Raw genomic sequence first — 9,849 nt, forward strand, 5'->3', positions numbered from 1 at the left:
CTTTATATGATGTATACCGGTACTTCGTATCAAATGAAAGATTAAGCTTTGTATTTTAATCATTATATTTGTAATTGACAATGTTGTCTTTTTAGAGCAGTATGGTTCAAAGAAGCAATTATTGGGGAAAAAAGGCTCATGTAAGTGAGTGTTCGAAAAAGCTACTGGTAGAATTTAAGGGGGTAAAATGGACTTAAATTGCAGCAGGGTATGTTCCTTGTAGATTATCTTTTCCTTTTTTTAAAGAGTCCGTTGTAAGTGTCTTTGGTAGAATAAAAGAGCTGTTTGTTTTGAGTACATTGCGGCCTTAAACCTCAGCTGTGCCCTCAACAGCTCGTTCACAAACACCCTTCGTATCTCAGGGCTACTCAGGCTGCACACGCTCTCTCAAATCTCTGAGCACAGAGACTCTTTAAAAAAGGTTTTCACCGACTCTTACAGTGGTTGAATTGATTTAGCCGTATGGAACATCGCAGACCTATTCCCATGATTACATAATGCCAAGGTTGATCCTACATGTAGAGTATGAATAATAGATCGCCTATGGCTTTCCTCCTGGGGGTCGCTCATGACAGCGCTTCACTTCCTCTCCCCATTTTGCTTAAGAAGGTTATCAGGCTGTCAACTTCCGAGCAACAGGAGCAACCCCTATACAACATAATGAGCCCTCAGAAAAACATGCACTGATAATGGCCCATAACAGGAGATGAAAAGGGCAGATGCACATGAAACTAGAAATACACCTGGAGGTAATAAAGCATCAGCGTTAGGGTTGCTGCTGGTTGAATATGGGCGATGCGTGTGGAAAAACATTCAACCAACCTTGATAAGACTTTTTTTTTTGTTGGGACAAAGAGTTCACACAAATGTATTTATTCCTTAAAGTCTGTTTTTAGCAATCTGAAAACAACTTACACTGGCTTATTCACGCACTAGTTGTTTACTCCCCTCTCAGCTCGACCACACATTAAACTTTCAGTCCTTCACTCGGGAACTGCAGCCTACATGACCAACACTGCTGTCCATTCATGAACAATTATTTGCTGTTTAACGGTTCAGAACATGAACTGTACATAAAAAAGCCAAAATCGAATACAATTTTCTCAAAATATTTTATAATGATTTTTTTTTTTTTTCTTTTCATTTAACGGTGTAGTGCCTTCTTTTAGAATGGGAGTGTGTTTTTCTGGGGCTATAGGGGTGCCATATTTACCCTGGGGGGCTACCAGATGCCTTCTGGGACATTGACAGTTCCCCCCCCCCCCCCCCGAGTGACAGGCTGATAATTGTTATGGTTATCACACAAATCCTAAGGAAGTAGGTCTTTAGGGCCTGCCGATTGTATCGGCTCACAATCAAAGCAAAGCCAGGATAGGGTGTATTGTTGTTGAGACACTTGGCCACTGGGGAGGGGGGATTTTTGTTGCCTTAAGGTCGATAACAAAATCTTACTGGCACCAACACAAAACCAAAGTATGGTGCCTCCCCTTGTTTTCTTGAAATGCATCTCTGTGACAAATTCTGAACATTAGCTGGAGAAAACAGACTTCAATTAATGACATTTATAACAAATTTCATAACAAATCATACTTCTTAGATTCCTAATGCAGCTTGTAAATCAGGGAAACTAGTCTGGCATGAACTCACTGGCCCCCATTAGGTCCTGTTTCAAGTTTCTGACCTCATTGCCCCAGCATGCAATGCTGCGCTGTAACACCACAAAACTCTGCACAGAAACTTCTGCGGGCTAAAGCCCCATTTTCAGCCCCCTATCTCAGCTACCATGCCCCTGCTTTACCCACAATCCCAACTGCCACACCAGTTTACAAGTACAGATAGATGTGAGACAGCTGTGTGCGTTTTGCCCGAGCATATATCTGAGAGAGAAAACACAGTGAGCCACCCAGCTCTGAAAACACTCGCTAATCTTGTGCTCCCATGTGTACCCATTTTCCTCTTTTTCTTTTAAACTCCTCCACTTCCTATCTCTTCATCCATCTCTACCATCTGTAATCCCACCATATCTGGGCCCACATTCAGGGACACAATGCTTCCCCAGCTCTGGATGCTGCCCGAGGTTAATTTCACATGTGGTTTGTGTTAGCCAGAGGAGCACACTCACAAGAACAAGCGCACAAAAGCACATGAAATTATCTGTGACGCATCCAAAGTTTGCTGTCCCTTGCAAGAGACACGCAAAAATAAAAACCTCCATGGAGGTATTCTCCAGTTCAATCAGCTTAGTGATCCCGCCAAACTGGAAGCCATCTTGGACTTTTTCTGGTGAGTCTGGCTCAGAGCTCGTAAATAAATGGTCTCTGTAATATCAGGTTAGAACAGTCAAAGTCCACAGAGTTAACAGCATTATTTAAGTCAGCATTTCTTTTTGAATATCAAATATGTTTCCAATCGCACCAATGTCATTTAACAAAGAGTTAATTACTGGTTGTAGTGATACGATTACATATTTCTCTGTATCAAAACACAATAAAGATTTCAGATCTAAATTACAGCTATAGCATTATTTTTAGGAAGACATGTGCCCTTTCCCTTGTGGCCATGTTCCATGTTCGATGTGAAAACTTCCTCATTTTTCAAAATCTTTTGGGAGCTTTTCTTCTTCCAGTCTTTATTCTTTATCTGAAAAGGCTCCAACAGATCACTTAAACCTTGGTTTAATTTTCAACACTGCAGAAACGTCTGAACGGGATCGAGGAGTTACCTCGTTATAGTTTCCACTCTCCAACATCCTGAACTGTACGCTCATATAAATACCGTGTTCTTAAGAAACTCGTTGTATTTTTACATGTCACTCCTTAAAGCGAATCATAATGGACAAAACAAATCAAAACTTAAATTGGTAAATTGGGAATCTGATCTCCATCCCTCACGACATTGGATCAAGGAGAAAACATCAATGTGAACTCTTGAGATTATACATGACACTTTTAGTACATTTGGGTACTTTTTTCCGACTATTTCTTTAATTATGATTAAAAAAAATACAAAATAGTCCATTAAAAAAAAAGATCAGTCAACACGTTAGGATGTAGAAAGGGAGTTTCCCCCCTTGTGTAACAGCATTAACAGGCTGTCCAATCAATGCACCGTGTCTCACCTCCCAGAGGACGAACACTGGAACACCACATGATGAGGCTGGATTTCACTAATTTCTCTGCATGCTTCTCTCTAACATGTTCAGTGCGAGGCTGATAAATCCCAGCTCACGAACCCCCTGACCCGCTCTAGACAGCGATAATGGTCTGGTATCAACCAACAGGGATCAATACCGGCCCCTATAAAAGGTTACTATGCATTTAAAGCCCCATGGCTCCATCGCGCTCAACATATGGCCGCTCATCGACTAAATGGATCTTGTTGCCCCTGGCCTTGCTCTGCTGTCAATCAAAAGGGTGGGCACTTCATTCACAGGCGAAGAGGACTGCTCAAGGCCTTTTCAGAACGACGCCGACGATGTTTTTACGGATGCTGCATCACAACAACAAACCGGAGTCGGCCGTGCTTGTCGCGTTAAATAAAAACAGAGGGGTTTATGTGCGCTAACGGTTTAAGCTGAGGAAATATCCTGTGGCAGGACCTGAGCTTTAAATGAGCAAAAGAGAAGGACAAAAAAAAAAAAAAAAAACAGATCTTGTGGCACTAATTTGAGATTCTTGTTCCGCCCCTCCTCTGAGTTTGTTAGCACAAGGTCTCTGCTCACTGTGCCACCAGGCAGCCGCTGACCCTCGAGACAATAATTACCGCCTAATTAGGGAGATGAGCAGTGCTTAAGAGCAGCTTAACGTTTAATCGGTCGGCGAGGCGAGCCACTGGTGAGATCCAGATCTCATTGGTCGGGGGCAGCCAGATGACAATCCTGAGAAAAAAAAACAGTCTGCAGAGAGTCTAAGTTCATAATCTGATACATAAAGAACATGAGTTTCCTCATATCAATTCAGATTTAGGAGTTCTGCTGGGATTCCCCCGAGGTTTCGATTCTGGCTGTCGTTAAGTTTTGCATAGCACTGATCAGCTGTGTTTGCTTTGTGGTGCCTAAAAGTGTCATACATGACATCATGATAATCCACAGAGCAACACAGTGAACAACAAAGTGAAAACAGATTTATAGCAAAAGGAGAAAGTGTTCATATTGAGGTTTGTGGATTAGCGTGAATTATTCAGAAACAGATGTTCTTCTATGCATTTCCAATGGGATTTTTTCTGGAGCTTTGAGCACAGAAAACTACATTTCATGGAGATTGACTGTACTGTAGTGAGGTCAACAAGCTTCAGAGATCAAAACAAACCCATCCTTTATCGATGTGGATGGTGAGGTTCATTAAATTAGCTGATTGTTTTCTTCACAATCGTCTTAAAATGTCAGAAAGAGGGAAGAGAACTGCAGTCGTATAGCTACAGCGATCTTTAAATTCATTAGTTTTGTTTTGATAAACTGTCTAAAACCCAAACACACTCGGTTGATTATGATTTATGCCGGAAAAACACAGAAACTCATGGATTTTCAGAAGCTAAAGTTTGATTTATAAGAGATCTGAGCGAGAGTCGGTGAGAGAATTTGCTCAGAGAAACTAGTTAAGGGACCTTTTGGATGTTTTTCCCCCTAAATACAATACATGTTTGTGTCTTTTTAACAAACATGAAATATTTTCAGGGTTTAAAAAAAAAAATCAGAGGAGGGTTGCAACATTACTTTCTTTATATTGTTGTTTGTGTTTCTTCTCTGATGTATTTGAGAATTTAAACACCTCATTAACAATCTAAAAAAAAAAATTTGGCTGATTCTTTTTTTTTTTTTGTTAAATGTACATTAATTGACATTAAACCATCCCAAATTAAATGAACTGATAGTAGTAACTGGTAAATCATAAAGCTTTTAAAATGTCAGCATAGACAAGTATAAATCAAATCACAGTTTCCCAGATCACAAGTTGAAATAACGAGTTGACTTGTGTTCTCATCCTGCATCGGAAAATGCTCAAACATTCACTTCATCGTCACATTACAAGCACAATAACTGCACTGATTTCAGCAACTGAGAAGCATGTCGTTGAGTTTGTCGCTGGTGTTTAACTCTACCAATACAGCAACAACTCCCGAGCTGCAGGACAGTCTTCCAGGCGAGCAAAGACTTTTGGCCTCACTTCAGCCCCGTTTCGTCGAGGTTAAGCCTTTACACACTCGACTGACTCCTAATAGCTGAACAAATAGCCGTCCTCGAGTCTGATACTGTACCCGCCGGCCGAAAGGGTCTTACTGGACTCAGCTGAATAAATAACTTGGGATTCTAATACCGCTCTACACGGCAGCTGGCTCGTGTTTGTGTAATTACTGCCGGTCAGAGGAGTGGGGAGCTGGGAGATAGTGGACGGCTCCCTGGGCGGCTTTTGGAGGGTTTCCCAGGCTCAGAATGGCAACATGGATGTGTGTACTGCATCGCTTTTTTTTTTTTTCCACAACACGCATGCTACTTTAAACCATAACTTTGAGTTCAACTCAACTCTCGTCCCCCTCAGCAGTGACTGACAGGTATCGGATTGAGGGAGAGGTCATCTACTCTGGAAACTATGCGAGGAAGAAAGGTGTAGCATCTCAGCTTTGCCCGGCTCGCTGTGAATTCCTTTCTCCCTGGTCCCAAATGTGGGACAGATCCTAGACTGTGTGGACAGCAGTGCAAGTGTAGTGACAGAAGAGTGTGAGACTGGAAATAGGTAAGGGGGAGGGGCTCAATCAACATATAGACACCGACGACGTGAAACTGTGTATGAGCTGCACATACCAGAGGAGGGTTATTGAAGGAAGGAATCCTGACAGTGTACAGTGTGTGTGTGTGTTTAAGCTATTTTCACACAAGCAGGTTTAGGCAGCACTTGGCCATGACCCTGCAGCCCACTCTTCTCTTATGAAACTGTGCATGCACATAGCTGGATCATGTGTGTGTGTGTGTGTGTGTGTGTGTGTGTCCTCATTTCATGTATAAGCAGAAAGTGTGCAGCACATACCACAAGAAAACTCCTGCCAGTGCCAACGAGGGAGTTTACACAGCAGCCGGCCGCAGTCTTTTGTCACTGTCAGCGTGGCTGATTTACAAGAGAAACCCAACACTGGAAGCAACACAAGAGGGAGACCAGAAGCGGACTGGACCTGTGACTTATGATGAAGATGGTTGTGCCACCAGCTGGGTTGTCTGACAACCTTCAAGAGTTGTTTGGGTAGCAATACAACAACAACAAAAAAAAAGAGTAGGCTACTAGTGAAGGGGCAAATCGTGAATCATAATTTATTAGTAGCCAAAAAAAAAATCAATTTATTTTTATCTTCTTAGTAACCGCGACTGACGCACAAATGATAAATAGCACGGCTGCAGGTAGAGATTTCTGATTTGGAGCAGGACAGAACGTGTTAGCAAACGTACACAGAGTACGCTAGCGTCGCACAACAGCAGTGCGCTGCTAGCAGGTCAAAGCTAGCAAAAACACCACCAATTAGCGTTCTTGTAACATCGATTTAAGGATGTCGTTTTGTGCTATGTGGAGTTTAAACAATTGAAGTGTTGGGAAAAAAAAAAAAGTTTTCTGTGGCACTTCTTTTGAAAGTTCGCTTAATTTGTCGCTTGGCGTTCAATGTGTTTTGAGGTCATGACTCGGTAACCGTGCTGGGTCAGGACATTAAACGATCTTATGCTATCACACCACATCCCCCACAGGGTGAGACACCTACAGCTGGTGACATTTTTTTTTCTAACAACATCTCTTATATTCTCTATATATAGAATTATATCAGGTTTCACGGCGCAACATGCTTTCGGCTATTACTCAAGTATCAGAATCAAAAAGGAAAACACGTAATGAAACATCGCTATATTTAACTGAGGCTAACTAACCTTCACACATGTATCGCACTCAGTTACCAACGAGTGTATCTAAGAAACAGAAACAAAAGTCCTGAACTCAAACATCTGTCGACTCCCTTTCTCTTGGAAACAACTCAAAAGCACACAAACACAGACCAAGTTGTGTTAAACCAAGGGGAAGCCAAAAGTCCAAATGAGCTGTAAATTCTCCCAAATGCACTCGTCAATCAGCCAAATTTCCCTGCACCAGAAAACAGCTGACCCTTATTCCAAATGAACTCACAGATATCAGAATGTGTTTGACAATCAGAAGGTCAGAAACACATTGACCCCTCATATCTTCTCAGTTTTCTACGATTGCCTCGTCGTGGTAAAGAAGGTGGAGGGGGGGGGGGGGTTAACAGGTGATTCAAAGTTGCCTTGCTCAGGACTATTACTCTGACAGCTGTGTTTACCCAGCGGCGGCTGAGGGACACCATTTAAGAAAATGGGTGATTTTATTTTGGAGGGGTTGGTGGCATTACTAAAGGCTGAGCCAGTCAAATGAATGTGAATAATTCAACAATGGCGCAGTCAGGGTTTTGACTACTTTTGGGGGGGGGGGGGGGACCTTTCCTCTCCTCTCCTCTCCTGTTATGGGATCAATGTCTGATGTAATATTGCAGTGTCAGCAGTATAGAGGGTAAACACGAGAGACAGGGTGTGTTTGAGCAGTTGGGAAATAACTCGCACACAGCTGAGGCCACAGGAGAGAGAAACTTCTGCAAAGTCTGGAGGAGACCTGAGAACAAACATCTTGAGCTGACACCAGTATGACAAGGACTGGTGGGCAGGATAAGCCCGACGTCACAGCTTAAAAAAAGGTGCATGTTTACACGCACAGAGCCGTCAGATTGCAAACAACTTCAACCTGTTTTTAAAAAGTGGGAAAATTAACACAATGCAGCTTTATACTCGAAACATTTTTTAAAAAAAAGGCAAAGGGAGCGCAACCCATGGCACAAACACAAACTATGTAAACTTGGCTTGTGGAGCTTTAATTGTTTTAAAACAAGCCCTACATTATCATCCAAACATGTCCCGATCTGCAGTGCGCTACTCCTGCCACGTTTCTGCTCCCGTGCAGGAGCCTCATACAGTATTGAGTGTGTGCATGCATGCATGAGAGCGTGCATGTGAGAGTGTCTTTTCTTTTCTTTTCTTTTTTTTTAAAAGACTCTTCTTGCTTACTTTTGCACTGCAGCTCCACCATGGCCTGGTACCACTCGTCCTGGTCCGCCTCGTTCTCCGCGGCGATGGCGAAACTCTCGGCCCGGGTGTACAGCACGATCATGTGCTTGTTCTTGGAGTCGGCCCGCTTGTTGATGTTGAAGCAGGTCTCCAGGGCCACCGCTTTCTTGGGGATGGGGGCCTTACCGCGGAATTTCTTCTCGCTCTCGTAGTACTCCAGGCGGGCCGGGCCACGCTCCGAGGCGGCGCGGAGCACGAAGTACCGCCGGTGCATGGACTTCTGCTTTCGGAGGTAGCCGCTTTTCCGCACGTCCTCGCAGCTCTGCTGCTCCACTGCTTGGCTCTCCATGACACACCAATATCTCCTTTAGCTCCCACGAGAACACACGCGACCTAGTTGAGCTCTTCTGATATATTTCTGCAAGTTTAGAGAGGTAATTCAAACATGCCCGGGCTCCGCTCCCCTCCCTCTCTCACACATAAACGCAGGCATGTGAGAGGGGAGGCAGGGGTCGGTTCGGGTTGCTTGCACCGAAAGTCCGGGAAGTTAAAAGTAAACAGTTGACGGCTGCAATTCTGCTCAATTTCCTTCTTTTCGGGTTTCTCTCAGTTGCGGACGGTCCAACACCAAGTTTTTTCAGCCGCACACAAGCGAGCACATGCGGTGCAGCTCCCCCTACTCCCCACTATTACTACTACTATCAGTGCTGCTAGTGTCTGAGCGCTTTAATCCCGTTTACTGCACATCTCAGAGTACCGGGCATGTCCTGCTGCACGCTGCTTGTCGCTGTGTGCCTGTCTGCTCACCCAGCCCTGTCCTGCTCAGCTCGGCGAGGGTTCTGCTCCGGGTCCCGCTGCTGTAGTGTTGAGAGGAGCGGAGCAGCTACCGTGGAGGAGCAGGCTGTCACTCACCGCCGTACTCTGGAACACCGCGCGTTCAAGGACCCAGCCCTGCGCTCGGAAAACTGAGCTCCTAACACACAGACCAAAACATTTAGCTTATCTTTTCTTTGGATTAATAATGAAATATAGGAATAAAGCTATTTTTTTTATCCGATAAAATGCACAGGTTTAAACCAATTAGTATACGTTATATTAAAATGTACTTATATATAATATCTAATGTACATGTGTTTTTATAGTTATATATATTAATATATAATTACTATACAGACATTTATGCATTAACAGTGAACAGGTAATAGTACTACAGAGATCAAAATATAATAAATGTCTCTGGAGGAAAGATGTGGGAAATTACTGGTTTTGAGATTTTAAAAAAAATGTTTTTATTTTATTTATGTGACTGAATGTCAGAAGTTTCTACTTAAATATCAGGTTTAATAACAAGATTATTTAAGAATAATTTCTGCTGCTCTATTTAAATGAATCTTAATGCATATGATGAATAAAAAATATTGATGTTTTATTGATAAAGTTGCTTTTAAATGTTCTATTGTAACTTCTTACTCACATGATATTTATTTTCAAATATAAATTAATATTATCTGCCCTTCGTGCTGATTTAATAGTAAATATTTATAGCAATTTTCTTGGCATGTTAGGCCTTCATTTGGGACTCGCTGAAACAAGTGCTAACATTTCCCACAACCCGTGAAGGCCGCAGCCCTTCCAGTGTGTGTGGAGTAAGATTTCAGTGTTGGCGCTCGCTTGGGTCCACCGTGTTCTATTTATTGTGAAAATCCCCCTCTGCCCTCTTTTCATATGTGAATATTTCCCCTTCAAAG

At 42.9% G+C, this 9,849-nt stretch overlaps 1 protein-coding gene across 1 annotated transcript in view; it reads right to left on the bottom strand.

Annotated features, from left to right (window-relative positions):
- Window positions 1–9,011, bottom strand: part of si:ch73-335l21.1 (insulin receptor substrate 1-B) — a 51,892-nt gene extending 42,881 nt beyond the window's left edge. Inside the window, exon 1 of the mRNA XM_061030637.1 lies at window positions 8,102–9,011. Within this exon, the coding sequence (XP_060886620.1) occupies window positions 8,102–8,450 (349 nt within the window). The 5' untranslated portion in view covers window positions 8,451–9,011. The remainder of the gene's footprint in view (window positions 1–8,101) is intronic.
- Window positions 9,012–9,849: the final 838 nt, after the last annotated feature.

Source organism: Labrus mixtus, chromosome 23 (genome assembly GCF_963584025.1).
Source record: "Labrus mixtus chromosome 23, fLabMix1.1, whole genome shotgun sequence".
Classification (NCBI taxonomy): Eukaryota; Metazoa; Chordata; class Actinopteri; order Labriformes; family Labridae; genus Labrus; species Labrus mixtus.